The sequence below is a fragment of the Sinocyclocheilus grahami genome, unplaced genomic scaffold (assembly GCF_001515645.1).
Source record: "Sinocyclocheilus grahami isolate Dianchi unplaced genomic scaffold, SAMN03320097.WGS_v1.1 scaffold329.1, whole genome shotgun sequence".
In the NCBI taxonomy this organism is placed as follows: Eukaryota; Metazoa; Chordata; class Actinopteri; order Cypriniformes; family Cyprinidae; genus Sinocyclocheilus; species Sinocyclocheilus grahami.
In genome coordinates this window covers 60,816-77,021 of record NW_015505508.1, presented here as the reverse complement: position 1 = coordinate 77,021, position 16,206 = coordinate 60,816, and the positions used below count along the sequence as shown (strand labels likewise).

At 36.2% G+C, this 16,206-nt stretch overlaps 2 protein-coding genes and 1 long non-coding RNA gene across 4 annotated transcripts; 1 reads left to right on the top strand and 2 right to left on the bottom strand.

Moving 5' to 3' along the window:
* Positions 1 to 923: 923 nt before the first annotated feature.
* Positions 924 to 3,975, bottom strand: LOC107602510 (trimethylguanosine synthase-like). The gene is made up of 5 exons (XM_016295021.1): positions 3,943 to 3,975; positions 3,198 to 3,810; positions 1,666 to 1,798; positions 1,191 to 1,277; positions 924 to 1,100 (listed from the first exon to the last, which is right to left on the bottom strand). The coding sequence occupies exons 1-3, from the start codon at positions 3,973 to 3,975 to the stop codon at positions 1,683 to 1,685; spliced, it is 762 nt and encodes a 253-aa protein (XP_016150507.1). The 3' UTR covers positions 924 to 1,100; positions 1,191 to 1,277; positions 1,666 to 1,682.
* Positions 3,976 to 4,952: 977 nt separating this feature from the next.
* LOC107602524 (uncharacterized) lies at positions 4,953 to 6,361 on the bottom strand. Its single transcript, XR_001611050.1, has 3 exons — positions 6,257 to 6,361; positions 5,965 to 6,029; positions 4,953 to 4,964 (listed from the first exon to the last, which is right to left on the bottom strand). It is a non-coding gene; the product is annotated as an uncharacterized lncRNA (long non-coding RNA).
* A 547-nt stretch (positions 6,362 to 6,908) lies between these two features.
* tmem68 (transmembrane protein 68) lies at positions 6,909 to 14,509 on the top strand. 2 transcript variants are annotated; one of them, XM_016295030.1, is made up of 8 exons: positions 6,909 to 6,990; positions 7,321 to 7,375; positions 8,392 to 8,783; positions 9,678 to 9,845; positions 11,208 to 11,401; positions 11,481 to 11,541; positions 11,652 to 11,791; positions 13,285 to 14,509. In XM_016295030.1, exons 3-8 carry the CDS (start codon positions 8,462 to 8,464, stop codon positions 13,387 to 13,389), a joined length of 990 nt encoding a protein of 329 aa, XP_016150516.1. In that variant the 5' UTR covers positions 6,909 to 6,990; positions 7,321 to 7,375; positions 8,392 to 8,461; the 3' UTR covers positions 13,390 to 14,509. The 2 variants fall into 2 exon arrangements, with proteins under 2 accessions (XP_016150516.1, XP_016150517.1); XM_016295031.1 differs by lacking the exon at positions 7,321 to 7,375 and having other exon boundaries at positions 6,914 to 6,990.
* The last annotated feature ends 1,697 nt before the right edge of the window (positions 14,510 to 16,206 follow it).

Sequence of the window (16,206 nt, the reverse complement as noted above, 5' to 3'; positions counted from 1 at the left end):
CAGTTATAATGTTCAAAAAGATTTCTATTTCGAATAAATGCTTTTTTTTTTACTTTCTATTTAACAAAGATTCTTTAAAAAATGCATAACGATTTTCACAAAATGTTATTCAGAAGAACTGTTTTCAACATTAATATTAAAAATAATTTCTTGAGCACCAAATCAGCATATCAGAATGATTTCTGAAGGATCATGTGACACTGAAGACTGGAGTAATGATGCTGAAAACGCCATTACAGGAATGAATTACATTTGAAAATATATTCAAATAGAAAACAGTTGCTTTAAATTATAATAATAATTCACAATATTACCGTTTTTTACTCTATTGTTATCAAATACATGCGGCCTTAGTGAATATAAGAGACTTCTTTCAAAAACATTTTTAAATCGTACTGAGTTTTGAATGCTAGTGCACCTGAACAAAGTGTGGTAATGTACATGTGTACATGAATCGCCCATTTCAGGCAGGTATTAATGTAAACTTTTTTTAATATTAAAATAAACAAAAACGTTTTTTTGTTTTGTTAAAATTATCAACTCTGAGCAAAAGGCCTTGCACTTATTGCTTATTTATTTGCTCGTAATCAGTGAGACATAATTAAAGCTAAATGCCACTGTTTTCATTTTTGTTCATACTTATAAATATATATTACTTTTAAAATTAAAAAGTGTGTTCATTAGAACACTGCATCCCAAAAGGTATTAAATCTAATCTACTCACTGCAGCTGTAACATTCAGAATTGTCTTTGGCTGACCTGATGCAATTGTCTTTGGACAAACTAAGACAAAACAAAACAGTTAAGGAATCGTTCAGCAAAGAATTGAAATTCTGTTTTCGTTTTTCTCCTTCATATTTGAACTTGGATGACTTATTTCTTCAAAAATGAAATGCACACGAAGCAAAAAACAGCTTACTTTCTGAAGGACTTTGCTGATCTGTGGCTTTGTGGTTTGTGGTCCATCATCAGTAAAGAAGATGTGCTTGTTGATTTTGCAGGCTGCTTTTTTTCTTTCCTTGGAAGGCTTTCTGTTCTCCTCACTCCTTCTGCCAGCATATGGAGCTTGGCCTTGTTTCAGCTTCACAATGCTGTCAAACCTGCCAAGAGAAAAACATTTGGATGTTAATAAAGACCCTGCTTGTTTTCAATGCATTAAAGGGGTGTCTAGCCTCTGTCTGAGGTCTTACTTGGGCTGTGGACCACGTCTCGGACCGAGAGCATCCCACGCCTCCTCAACTGGCACCTCTGCAAGCTCCTCAACATCCAGCTCATGACTGTGAGCACAGCAGCCATTTAAACAGCACTGTATTATATAATCTTATATAGTCTTTCACCCAAAAATTATAATTTTGTCATTATTTACTCGGCTCAAGATGTTCCAAAACCATATATATTAATATATAAAAATAAACACTTTGAATAACTATGATAATACAAATCTAAATGTACAGTGTATATATATATATATATATATATATATACGTATACACACACACACACGCATTTTTGTAGAAAGTTTTCAGGATTCCTTGATGAAGAGAAAGTAACAAAATAAAATAACATCAAAATAACAGCATTTATTTGAAACAGAAATCTTTACAGAATCATTAATTATGTAATCTGATATAATACAGTAGACTTAATAACAGGACGGCAGCTTACGCTCTCTTCACTTTAGCTCATCTGTTCCCTGGAGGTTCATCATCATCACTCTGATCCTCATCGTTAGATCTGCTCTTTATGGGCTGTCCACTCCAATTACGCAATGGCGCAGAGGTCTGTTTCATGCTGCCATCTGAAATCACAAACTTTCAGTTTACTTTTAATAACTATGTTAACATCATAAAATAACATGTCTTATACTGCCTGATGCATACAGCAAAAAAAAAAAGCCGTTCCAGTGGTGCTGTTCAGATGGGGTTAGTCTTGGCCTGACAATCAGGATGACAAGAGCCATTTTTAGAGCGACTGCGAGTGGATTGTGATCAATTCGAGCACCCAGGAGCCTGTGCTCTCCTTCACATTTACCAGCATTAAAAATGCATAGGCCAAAGTCTCATGCGCCTTTCATTCAAAAGCTGACTTCTTGACGCATTAAACATTCAGGCAGAGCCAAACTTAGGCTGCAAAAAAAAAGACCTCTGGGAAAAATGATCTGCTTTTATACAGGGGGCGTTGTGATACAGCAAACTGAATTCTGGCTTTATGTTGTTGTGATGCCTTCAGTGTGATGACATCATGATCACAGGTGGCTCTGTCGGAGCATATCGAGCAGGCCAACTCCCAAAAATATAAGTTGAAGGTTAAAAAGTCACCAAAATAGACTATTTATTTACTCAATACAAGCTTTGTGTTATTTTTTGGTTATTTCACTTTGCATGATTCGTGAACATGTCATTTTTATTTCAACTAAGATCACAAATACCTCTTACTTTTGCAACCCTTTTGTCCAAATTGGATTTATATATTTGTTACAGCAAAAAAAAAGCAGTTTTGCCATTTCTTCCTGTCATAAACAATCAATACTCTAAAAATGCTCTTTAAAATATGCACAAATGCATATAAGAATAAGCATTTTCCCCACACAGACTTAATTGGAATTACATGACAAACACACATTTGACCCCAAATTTAAATTCTGTTATCATTTATTCATCCTCATGTCATTCCAAACTTGTATGATTTTCTTTCTTCTGTGGAAAATAAAATAAGATATTTTGATAAACGTCTTGAGTGTTTATTTTTTGTCCATTAAATAAAAAACAAGCAAACAATGGTTACCAAAACAGTGTTCAAAATATTTTCTGTGTTCCCAGAAGAAATAAAATCACAGGTTTGGAACGACATGAGGGAAAGTAAAGGTTAACATCATTTTTTGTTGTTGTTGTATTTTAAGCATGTCAAAGCTAGGAGGTGGTTAATAATCATTGGATTTTTCTACGTGTGTTTTTTTTTTATTAACTTAGAAAAATATCTGAACATCGTTTATGTTCTGAATGGCAGAAAATTGAGCACACTGCTGTGACTGACAAAATAAATTTGAACATATCACAACTGCACTAGATTCAATATGCTGAAAGTAGGTCATGGAGCAGGAAGGTGTTGACATATTTGGGTTCAGCATCACTGCAGGAACACCACAGTCCCCATAGCTAATACACAGAGACCTTGATTATCAAAATACATGCACTAACCAGAACTGTCAGTGCAGGCTGTACGTGACGATGGCCTTTTGCGGTTTCCACCATCACAGGGCTCATCAACACAGTTACAGACCAAAAACTGCTGGTCGCCATCCTCGCCGTCAACTTCCTCAGTCAGTAAGCTCAGGCTGTTTATGAGTTGTGTAACACTCGATCTTTCTTCTATCTGATTCGACTTGAGTGCCTCTGTTTCTCCTCGGATGCCCTGATATTCCTCAGAAGCAGCGGTGGGGCTGTAGGTCTCGTCCACTATGCAACCCTGGGTGGCCCAGTAGTGAAACTGTTCCCAGTAGTACTGGTATGTTTGTTGGTAGTGCTCGTCCCAGTCTGCCTCTGAGCGGGAACATTCCTGTGCTGTACTGCTGGAGATTTCAGGTTGTTTCTCCAGCCAGCTCTGCCACAGCAGGCCCTCCCCATGCTGCTGCCAGTAGCTCAGCCAGGCCTCCTCTGATGTGGGACACGTCTGTTCAGCGGGGGTCTCAGCGATGTCATTCACAGCACACTGCTGTTTCTGTTCAGAGTCATTGTGTGTGTCGGCATAATCTATGGGGGCTTCCAAATGCTTGATGGTTCTTTTGTTCTTCGGTCTCACTAAAACTTGGCCCTTAAAGATGAGAAACAATCATTAGCTTGGGCTACAGCCAAGCAATTTCCTAAAGTAAATGGGGTAAAACTTCACAGTAAGTCTTTAATGAAAATGTACAAAAAAGATTGCAAGTGAGCGGCTTCACTGCACAGGATAATCCATAATCACAAGGCCCTTTCCCATCTGGGTATTAACATGCCATTTACATGCATATATTAAAAGTCAAGTGTAAATGTGCCTGAGACACATTGTGATAAGATCACTGAACCACATTTGACAAAGGTGTAAATGCTAATGCACTTTTTCATTATTTGCAAACGCAACCCAGTTAAAGAATATTCAGACACTATTTGAATACAAAATGTATGTTAACGCCAGGTGTAAAGGGGCCCATGCAAAAGGAAATGGCAACAAACATTAACGAATCAAGGACATTAAAACTTTAAAATAATATAATTTATGTAATTACAGTTATTATTTTTTTTACTGTTGAATAATAATAATAATAATATATATATACAGTGGGGCAAAAAAGTATTTAGTCAGCCACCAATTGTATTAGCAGTGTTGACATAAATGGACAGAAGTGGTTTTCCAATATAACATCAAGATCATAATCATCTAACAGACATACAGCTTTCCTCTGTTTTGATTAGCTGGCAAACTCCACAGGAAGCCCCAAACTGGCCATAAGCATGGTCTCTTCATCATCAACAACATCCTCTTCTTCCTCCTCCTCATCATCCACAGAACAGCTAAGGTCCTCCAAAAGCTCTTACCCATCATTAGCTTCAAAATCTACTGAAAAAAAAAAATCAAAGTGTAATGTGTAGCTATTTGAGCATTATAAGCTATATCCTGACCATAACCTGTTGCAGGTATTTTCAAGTGAAAATTTCAAGTGAAGACTTTTTGCATGAGCATTAATATTAGCAGTGTTGACATAAATGGACAGAAGTGGTTTTCCAATATAACATCAAGATCATAATCATCTAACAGACATACAGCTTTCCTCTGTTTTGATTAGCTGGCAAACTCCACAGGAAGCCCCAAACTGGCCATAAGCATGGTCTCTTCATCATCAACAACATCCTCTTCTTCCTCCTCCTCATCATCCACAGAACAGCTAAGGTCCTCCAAAAGCTCTTACCCATCATTAGCTTCAAAATCTACTGAAAAAAAAAATCAAAGTGTAATGTGTAGCTATTTGAGCATTATAAGCTTTATCCTGACCATAACCTGTTGCAGGTATTTTCAAGTGAAAATTTCAAGTGAAAAAACATCAAGGCTAAATGAGGTTCTCAATGAGGTTCTCAAAAAGGAACCTTTTTGACTCCAAGTACCCCCATTGTCCACAACAATATTCAAAGGCCTCATGAATTTTCCTGGTGTTTGTGATTTATTGGATAAGAATTAAGGATTTTTACAAACATTTTAAAAATATATATATTTCTACCCAATAAAATATTTTAAAACTTGGCAGCTATTAAAATGTAGGTGGGGGCATATGAGGAACATGTCTTACAGGTTACTGGTCAACATGGATGTTTATAGCAGTAGGTTGGGATTAACATTTATTGAGCATATGAGGTAGCAACCTGGTGGTGAGACACACCATAAGAACAATTCTTATTTTGTGATCCACTTTTTGCTCTTTTTTTGTCTTTTACCTCATTTTAATCTTGATCTGATCTAGCAATCTATGCATACTTGTGTCTGAAGCATATTTTATTGGTGGGTTAGATGAGGAGGTTTGATATAATACCTACAATCTATAAAAATGGAGTGTATAGTTCTGTCTCTTTAAGAGAGATAAAAAGTATGAATCATAACTAGAAACATGTATATTCATTTTAAAAATCCCCATGGAGTTTTAATTAAAAACGTACATTACTAATTACATAATTTACATGATTTTCTGGGTTACGCTTTTAAAATGACCTTAAATTTACCCTGTTTCCAGCTGTTGAGGGAGTGAATTATATTGATTATAAAATATCTTGATTTTTAAATAATTTTAGTTTATGTCAATGCTTGTTTTGTCTTATTTCAAATAATTTAAAGTCCCAATGCCCCCTTAGAAGTTTATTGAGGCCCACTGGGCTAAATACATTGTCAGGAAGTCAGTATGTAAACAGTAATTTTGTAATTTATGTTAACAAGAAACCGTACCTTGCAACTGACTGTCAGTCTGATTCAGGATGGCTTTAGAATCTGACCGATACAATTCTCGATCACTGCAGATGAAAACAAGAGAAAATGTGTTCACCATTCTCACCAGTAAACAGGCAACCTCCCATGCCAACCTAGTAGTCAGTGTTACACAGTGAGGGTTTACAAAGTTTAGCTCACTATCTATATTTACGACTTTAGATCTATGTGATCACAAGTAATATGGAGCAGATCTTTTTTCTTTCTTTCTGTTGTTGTCCTGCTCTGCAGTCCTGCTGAAAATCAATCCAACCTTAGATGGTTTGCTGGTCTCAACTGCTCTTCCAGTCTAATCTGTTCTGTTGGCTCATTTTGGGCACTTCTCTGCTGCTGAGGCCAGTTGAGACATGCAAACCAGTCAGTTCCAGGGAGGTACAAACAATACAGTAACGGTGATTTAAAATGTAACTTTCTGAACGCAGTTAACTTGATCAAATAGCATGCCTATTCTAGCAGTTGATCATATCACACTTAATCTTGAATGCATACTTGACGTAAGCTCTGGAGCACAAGCAGTGTATTGTCATCTCTCTCTCTTCGCCCTGATAGAAGATGATATCAGCTAGAGGAACAACATTTCGCTCATGATGACAGACGCATGAACGACACCTGTCAACAGGATCTACCCAAGACCTTTCTACAACCCTGCCTTATCTTTACTCTTTTAACCGGGCATTAGAAATAAAAACTACCGCGACATATAAATATACTGATGAATTAAAACGAGGATTATTAAAAGTACTACTACAATTCCCCCCCCTGCTTTGGAAACTGCCCGTCAAATTAAAAGACAGAAATTAAATACATTTTCAATACAGACATGGCATTTATGAGGGTTTAAGACTTTTATTATGAAATGTTCCGCCCAGTCACGGACATTGACATGCGCTGTTTCCTGTTTGTGTCACATGTAAAGAGTGCCGGTTCAGTCAGGAAGGTAAACACTTAATGAGGGCAACAGTGTCTATTTCATCGAGGTATCATAATGTAAGTAGATTTGAGAAAATCTTATTTTTATACGCTTCTTCTAAAACATCCATTTATATGCTTAGTTTTTCGAGAGATAATGTGTGTAATTTTGAAGAAGTGTGTGACAGCTCATCAAAATCTGGAGCTGTTGTAAGGTTTGTTTGTCTATGATCGCTATCCACTGTGACAGAACGGTTTAATGCTACTGTACGCCTTTCCATGTCGTCGTTCATGCGTTTAACAGTGTTCGTGTAAATGATGCTGTACAGCAGTCTCACCTGTGACTGGGGATGAATGAACAGAATGAGCAGGTACAACTTAACTGTCATCGACGTTGTTTGATTTTAGGGCACCGTTGTGAGGTTGGTATGTTTGGCCTAGCAACACGTTTTCGTTGGAGAAGGTTTGTTTTTTTGTTTTGTTTTTCCTTGGTGCTTTTAAAAAAAAATTATATATTTTTTAAACAATTCATCAAATGACTAGAATTAGATTTGCGAGTTAAAGCTGAAGTGTGTCATTTCTAGACGCCACTGGTGTCATTGAATTTCACTGCAAGTGTGATGATTGTTGTCAAACAGTCACCCGTCTGCTATTGGTTGGACAAACAGATAACCCCGCCCCAGACTCACGCTATTGGCCGAGTCCTGTGACTTGTGAAATGAGATACAAATTTATTATAACTATAACACTACTATACATATTTTTAATTTATAAATGCTAATATAAATTTACGCTCGTTTACGTTTAAAAGCTTATAGGTTGAAGGAACAAAGTATAATTTACCTTACATTATCAACAAGCAACCATTGCTGTAATATTTATATTGTGATTTTATATCAGAGTAGCTTTATATTTTACAAAGCAGTTACTTTTGCTGGAAATTCAAACCCAAAATGACTTATATAATACATAACCATGTGGTAAAGTCTATTTTTTCTGTTATATTGTAGCTTTAATACTTTAAAATGATTATAATTGATTGATTGAGTTGATTATTTCCCTTTTTTCAAGCTTGATGGCTGGAAACTAAAGCACAAGCTTATTCATAAGCAATTTTTAAGTCTTGCAGATGTATAAAAAGTGATTAGTCCGTTCATTTCAATAAGTTTGACCCATTCATGTAGGTCCGTGTTGCTTTAGAACACAAAAACCATTGTATTTTTTTCATTCATTCATTCATTTATTTATTTTCGAAGACAAATCGTTTGAGCCAAAGTGCCAGTGGCTGTTTGGGATGCTGAAACAAGCAGCAATGTGTTGATAGCACCACACAATCATAGTGTTTTTGTTTTCTTCAATGTTTGACTCGGCATATTAAACCTGGATAGGAAAAGTGTTCTAATGTCATAAAAATGACACACTTCAGCTTTAATGCCATCTTAATGTCTGCGTTTGACAGTTTGTGTCTTTCATACCCAGGTCTCCCCTTTGGCAGATTGTTGCCTTGCTCAGCCCATCTGCCACTGGGAGAGGCTCACAGTGAAGCAGCATGTCCAGTGGGAATGAGTCCTGTCTGTTTGAGAACGGATCCGTCAGCTTCCTCTCCTGCTTGGTTCATGTGTGGGAGGCAGGGCTCGGGCAACTTGAAGACTACCTCAGTTTCTTGGAGTATCTGCTCTGGGTTTTCACACCTCTAGCCATAGTCTTCATCCTGCCTTTTCTCATAGTCATCCTCCTCTATCTGTCCATACTCTTCCTCCATGTGTACAAACGTAAGAACCAGTTGAGGGAAGCTTATTCCAATAACCTCTGGGATGGTGCGAGAAAAACTCTGGCAACCCTGTGGGATGGACATGGAGCTATTTGGCACGGTATGTAATGGATTTGCTTTTTCTTTTTATCTGCATTAATTGAGATCTGGATTGTTATCTTATTTAAATTAAACTACTTTGGTCTGGGATTTTTCATGGTGCTCACATACTTGCATCCACTGTGTTGTTAATTTGATTTTTAAGTGATAAACAGGAATAGTCAAATCATAATTAAAAAGTGATGTCTAAAGATGGATGTGTATTATCAGGCTATGGATGTTTTTTTCCCAGCCCTAAACCATCTTATCCTTTGACAGAACAATCAATGATGGTTTGATGTTCCTGACATTAAATTGGGATTTTTAGAATGCATAACGTGTTTTTTTATCAAGCAGAGCATCTAAATAACTGTTTTGTCTGATTCATTGCACCAATATAATCTGATTAATTTCACAAAGTGTATGATATTTCTAAAGGTTACAAATCAACACATAAAATACTGTTCAAAAGAAAAAGTCTTTATATTATTATTATTATTATTAGAGTTTAAAATAATTTTGTATTTTAATATATTTTAAAATGTAATTTATTCCAGTTGATTTTTCAGCAGCCATTACTCCATTCTTTAGTGTCACATGATCCTTCAGAATTTGCTGATTTGGTGCTGAAGAAACATTTCTTGTTATCAATGTTGAAAACAGCTTAATATTTTTGTTGAAACTGTGATCTTTTTTTTCTTCTTCTTTAATAAACAAAGTTCGAATATATTTATTAGAACTAGAAATCTTTGTAGCATTATAGATGTCCTTACTGTCACTTTTGGAGCATAATTTTAGTTTGCACTGTCAAATATTAATTTCCATGTTATTTCATGAAAGGTCTTGCGATGTGTCATACTTCACAAAAAAGTTGAATAATTTCCCCCTGATTAATTAGGTATGTATTTTGTGACAGGTTATGAAATCCATGGTTTAGAAAAGATTCCAGATGAAGGACCTGCTCTTATAGTCTACTATCATGGAGCTATTCCTGTAGACTACTATTATTTCTTGGCAAGTGTTATCATTCAAAAGGGAAGAACTTGTCATTCGGTGGCTGATCATTTTCTGTTCAAGGTCCCAGGTAAAAACAAATTTCATAGCCTCATTTTGCCCATGACAGAGTCATTACTCAGTACCTAATTTCATTGTGATTAATTGAATTTTGGGACAAAACGTGTCCTACAACTTTATCTGACATTAGTTTTAAAAATAGTAACAGTTTCACTTTGTTCTTAACACAAATTATTTATTTATAACCTTAAACATAAATATGTATCTTTTCAAGAAGCACTGACTAACTTCTGTCAAGGCATTGTAGTAAAGTTATTCTACATTCTGAAATTCCTTTCCATATTTTACCTTCAGTAAATTCAACAAGGTCACACACACTCTGATTTATATTTATATATTTTAAAATTTACTTTAAAAAAAGGGTTAGTTCACCAAAAAATGAAAATTATGCTGCGTTTTACATCCTAGGTGTCTATGACTTTTATTCTTTCAGACGAATCCAGTCGGAGTTATATTAAAAATTGTCTTTGATCTTTCAAGCTGTTTCATGGCACTCAGCGGGTGTTGCATTGCTTCAGTCCAAAAGAAGTTAAATAAAAATCGCCCATCCATTAAAAAAAGTGTCTCGCACGGCTCCGGGGGGTGAACAAAGGCCTTCTGTAGCGAATCGATGCGTTTTTGTAAGAAAAATATCCATATTCAAAACATAATAATCACTTTAATGTAGCTTGCGCCAACAGTTGTACACAAAAGCAGCTCCGGGAGGATGACGTATGAGGTCAGTGCTGCGCATGCACCAGTGAGTCTTGTGAAAACCAACATTTGTTAAAGGAATCAAAGGAAGCAAAGTTTCCTTACTTTAGCAAAGGAAAACCAGTCTCGTCTTGGCTTATATAGAAATCCTCCGACACTCTTCTTTACAAATCCTCCTTTTGTTCTTTTAATTCTTGACCGTTGTTTTGTTTTGATCTCTCTGCTGCGTTTCCGTGTTTGTCACTTCTGAGCAGCGCATGCGCAAAGCCGACCTCATACGTCATCCGCCCGGAGCTGCTTCCGTTTACAACAGTGAGCGCAAGCTAGATTCAAGTGATTATTACGTTTTGAATATGGATATTTTTCTTACAAAAACGCATCGATTCACTACAGAAGGCCTTTGTTCACCCCCCGGAGCAGTGTGAGACTTTTTTTTATAGATGGGCAATTTTAATTTAACTTCTTTTGGACGGATGCATCCAACACCCGCTGAGTGCCATGAAACGGCTTGAAAGATCAAAGACCATTTTTAATATAACTCCGACTGGATTCGTCTGAAAGAAGAAAGTCATATACACCTAGGATGCCTCGGGGGTGAGTAAAACGCAGCCTAATTTTCATTTTTGGGTGAACTAACCCTTTAATTGTGCTCATATTGTCTTTATAATGACCACGACAGGGTTTAAGCTCCTCTTGGAGGTGTTCAGTGTGATCCACGGGCCGCAGGAGGAATGTGTGAAGGCCCTGCGGAACGGCCACCTCCTGGGCATCTCTCCTGGAGGGGTTCGGGAGGCCTTGTTCAGCGACGAGACATACCCTCTGCTCTGGGGCAAACGCAAAGGATTTGCACAAGTGGCCATTGACTCTAAAGTGGTAAGTGACTGTCCCTCTTCTTCTTCTCCTTTCATACAAACCGGTTTTATTGTACTAAGAGTATGTTTTGTCCCTATAGCCAGTTATACCCATGTTTACTCAAAACCTGAGGGAGGGATTTCGCTCTCTTGGAACATTAAGTGAGTCATGGACAAAAAACTGAACTTTCACACAGTTGTAAATAGCAATCTGAATAGATTATGAAAGAGCTCAATGATTCAATCTTTAATTCATCTCGAAATTCATTCAGGATTTTACCGCTGGGTGTATGAGAGATTTCGCCTACCGATAGCACCCATTTATGGAGGATTTCCAGTCAAGTTTCGCACCTACTTGGGTGACCCCATTCCATACGACCCCAAACTCAATGCAGCTGAGTTGGCTGAAAAGGTAGGACTCCATAAGTTTTGTTTTTTATAACTTTGTAGTCCTGTAAAGGGCTGACTCTTTGTTCATTTGCTGAGCTGGTGTTTTGCAAATGAAAAAAAAAAATACAAGAGGGTTTAACCTCTACAACGTCCCGACAAGTCCTGACCTACTGTTGACTACACAACATATTCTAGCACCATTTGTTTACACCGTCCCCTAAGGGAACGTTCCACCCAAGAGTGGTGATCGCCATTCATCATATATGCAGTGTACACAGTGAGAGAATGCTTGTATAATAAAGGACACCCCAAATCGGTATCTATGAATGAAACATTTCTGTTTTTTTAGTAAAATTTATTTCATAAGAGCAGTAGCCACATCTCATCCCATTCTACCACCAGAGAATAACAACCTTCTTTAAAACTTTTGTTTTCAGAATGGATGTGGGAGACCTAGGATGTAGGTCTTTAAACTTTTATATTCAACATTTCTACCTTTTTATTGTGAGAAGCTGAATTTTCAGCAGCCATTACTAGTCTCGTGGCCCTTCAGAAATCATACTAATATGCTGATCTGATGCTCAAGTGACATTTATTATTTCCAACGTTTAAAACTATATATGTGATCCTGGACCACAAAACCAGTCTTAAGTTGCTGGGGTATATTTGTAGCAATAGCCAAAAATACATTGTATGGGTCAAAATTATAGATTTTTCTTTTATGCCAAAAATCGTTAAGCTATTAATTAAAGATCATGTTCCATGAAGATATTTAGTAAATTTCCTACTGTAAATATATCAACTTAATTTTTGATTAGTAACATGCATTGCTAAGAACTTCATTTGGACAACCTTTAAGGCGATTTTCTCAATATTTAGATTTTTTGCACCCTCAGATTCCAGATTTTCAAATAGTTGTATCTTGGCCAAATATTGTCCTAACAAACCATATATCAATTGAAAGCTTATTTATTCAGCTTTCAGATGATGTATAAATCTCAATATTGAAAAATTGACACTTAAGACTGGTTTTGTGATCCAGGGTCACATATATTATTAATTCAAGCTAGATTTAAAGCCATTGCTAAAAATCACAAACCCCTGGACATTTTTATTATTATTTTTAATAAACGTGGGCTCTGTCTTACATGTGCTTAATGAATAGAATTATGGCCCATGTGCAGAACAGTGTCAGCAAATTTATTTATTTAGTCATTTAGCAGACACTTTTATCCAAAGCGACTTACAAATGAGGACAATAAAAGCAGGCAAAACTAACAAAAGAGCAACAATATATAAGTGCAAATGACAAGTCTCGGTTAGCCTAACGCAGTACACATAGCAAGGTGTATACAAATACACCTAGCGCACTGTAAGTAGACAGTCTGAATAGATTATGAAAGATGTCATATGTTCAATATGTCATATGTCATATGTGAAGATGTCATATGTTCAATTCATGCCTCTGTTGAGTCAGGATTTGTGTATTTTCTTCAATCGAACCCATCTGTTCAGGTGCAAGAGGCAGTTCAAGAACTTATCGACAAACACCAGAAGATACCTGGAAACATCCTCCGAGCTCTTCTAGAGCGATTCCAAAGGGAACGCAAAGAAGATTAGCACACTTGCCTTTTCTCAAGACTGAACAAATAAATATGCTTCAAGCATAATTCAACTGAATACTAGAGATTTTATAATATTGTTACATCATAAGATTAGCAACTACATTACTGACACTCTAATGGAAGTATCAGCATATACTGCAGTGTTGCATATCAAATAATGGTGCGTGTCTTTGTAACGTCTGGTTACATGTAGTTTTGTGCATTTCAAAGAGTGTGTGTTTGTTTTTTTTAATTTACAACTTATTTGCACACTTTGATTTTATTCAAGGAACACTGCCAAAATAGTTTCCACAAAGCCTTTGGTTAGTTTTTCTTTCTTTCTTTCCTTTTAAAAATATAACATTCTGTCCTGGAAATCGAAAATATTTATCTACCTGAAGGAAATTGTGCATACTGTGATTTTTGGGATTTTGTAAGCACACTTAATAATGATGAGAGAGATATGCTTGAACATTTGTTGTTGAATATTTACAGTTTTAGTCTAACATCTCTGTATTAACTTTCAGAGGTCAACTGCTGTCTATTTAAGCATCAGTTGATATTGGGTTGTCCCGCTCTGAGCTTATCATAATATTCTGATTATTAAAAAAAAGTATGCAATTACTAATGATGTTATTCAGGCAACAAAGCATACAGGTTTTTCAGAATTCATTAAGATTTTGTAACATTCCTGAAATGTATTGATTTACTACTTCATTACCTAAAGGCTATTGAATCTAATAAGTTGTGAAATTTGATCGGTGTGGAAATAATGGCTGTTAATGTATGATTTTATAAAAGATTGTTATTCACAATAAAACAGAATATTCCTATGGATTCAGTGTTGGTAAAACAGTTTTAATGCACTCTTGTGCTTAGTAAACCACTCTCCCATGATCCTCTGGGAGACAATGTCTTGTGTGTGACAAAGATCAAATGTGAGCATGAGCGCAGTCTTTGTCACCCTGTCCTGTGATCTCTGTGCACATTCGGTGCGTTTGGTGTATGATATACAAATGCACCAGTGTTGCTATTTATAAATCTGTTTGGTATTAACTCACAGCATCTGTGCATCCATTGTAAATCCCCCAAAAAATCACTTGGGGAAAAATAAAAAATATTTTTTTGGAAGAAAATCTTTATTATTCATGATCTCTCGTTGCATTATACATGTGCTCCTAATTTTCTTTCAGCCTCTCCAGGAGTTTCTTCTAATTAAGGTGTAAACCCTTAAATCATACGAGGTGTGAGAATACATATTTAGACAAACTAATCACGAAGCCTTGCATTTGTGACAGACTGGTTCTGAAAAAGCAGCATTGCTCATCACCAGTGCTTTTTTTCCAACCTTGAAATAGTTAGACATTCTAAAAATTCAAATGCACCTTATTCACACATCAACTGCGAATCCGAAAGAAGATTGCAAGTAAGTCTTATAAAATGACCACAGTGTACTTTATTAAATGAATTTGGTACTTTGTGTTGCATTAGAATCAAATAAAAATTTACAAAAATCCAATATGTACAAAAATTTAACTTTCTTTTTGTTTTTACTCTTCAATTTACAATGAAATCAGATAACAGATTTGATGCATTTTACGCACTTCAGACTTTCATCACATGATACAACTGACTTAAGAGACCAATAATAACGTTTTTTTAGTTTTTTTATGTCATTTAATACATCACATACACCACACTAGTTTTTGTCTGTATTATGTCATATGTAACTGCTGATCTCTAGTCAATAGACACCCTTCACGACCAGGACTCAGAAAGGAATGTTCTTTTACACATGTACATTTGCATACATTTATTTACAGTTAAATAGCCTTTTGCAAGTCACTATGGAACTCCCGTTTGAACTGAAATACCAGTAAAGTCTGTACATCATTTCTGAACGCTGAACTGAACACCACCGAGTTCATTCAATTACTGTGCTTGTACTAATATCGTGCTTTATAAATAACCACCGATTATCTTTTATCTAAATGTAAATTTCTTTTCCCCCATCTATAGCATTCTAGTTTATCTAAGTATCTATGTCTATGTGTGAGGGAGTATCGTCAATTTGTTTATTCAACAACAAAAGAAAGCTTCTCCGATGAATAATAATAATAAAAAAAATTGCCACTGTTCATTTCAGCTCTCAGAGTCAATCGTGTTTGCTAACTGATTCAAAATGCTCATAATCTTGTAACAGCACGGCCCGTGACCCCTGACTGTCTGGGTCATCATTTTGATTGTTTGTCTGCATATTTCATTTCAGTCTGCTTTCTTTGTGTCCGCTTGCAGTATAAGCACAGTAAGTACGCTAATCAATAATGCAACGTCGTCATACTAGCATGAAAGCAACCGGAGCATCATGTGCATGACTAAAACTAAACCAAAAGAAACTAACAGAAAATGCCACTTACGAATAATGAAGCCGCAAAAAAGGCGAGTGTCATTTAAGGCAAATAAAACAGAATCAGCTTGCATTAATTGAATGTTCTCCTGCTGTGAATTGTTGTAAAATAAGTCCTGCTTTTGAACTCCGGTTGTAAACAGAGCAGCCTCCAACTCCTCCGCTCATCCACGGGGATGCCATCTCAATAAATTCCTTCATATCAGCCACACCAACGACTAGAGCTGGAGAGTGGTCTGTTTAAAATACCGCTTTGAGGTAGGTTACAGGTATGAATTAAGTTTTTCCAGAGCGAAGAAATGGTTGACTATATCTCTAGGTTTATTGATAAAACCCAGATAGAAAAATAGAACTAGAAGTGCAAAACAAAGTGACATAGTTTAGCTGTAATGTTATGATTAGCTTAAATGTTTTCACTGTTGGTCT

Excerpts from the sequence above, each read along its gene's own strand:
- tmem68 (XM_016295030.1), top strand. The coding sequence starts at position 8,462 with ATGTCCAGTGGGAATGAGTCCTGTCTGTTTGAGAACGGATCCGTCAGC. Across the intron at positions 9,846-11,207 it reads TTTTCTGTTCAAGGTCCCAG|GGTTTAAGCTCCTCTTGGAG; the intron begins GTAAAAACAAAT and ends TGACCACGACAG. Across the intron at positions 11,792-13,284 it reads CAGCTGAGTTGGCTGAAAAG|GTGCAAGAGGCAGTTCAAGA; the intron begins GTAGGACTCCAT and ends CCATCTGTTCAG.
- LOC107602510 (XM_016295021.1), bottom strand. The coding sequence starts at position 3,975 with ATGGGAAAGGGCCTTGTGATTATGGATTATCCT. Across the intron at positions 3,811-3,942 it reads TTGTGATTATGGATTATCCT|GGCCAAGTTTTAGTGAGACC; the intron begins GTGCAGTGAAGC and ends CTCATCTTTAAG. Across the intron at positions 1,799-3,197 it reads AGCCTGCACTGACAGTTCTG|ATGGCAGCATGAAACAGACC; the intron begins GTTAGTGCATGT and ends TTGTGATTTCAG.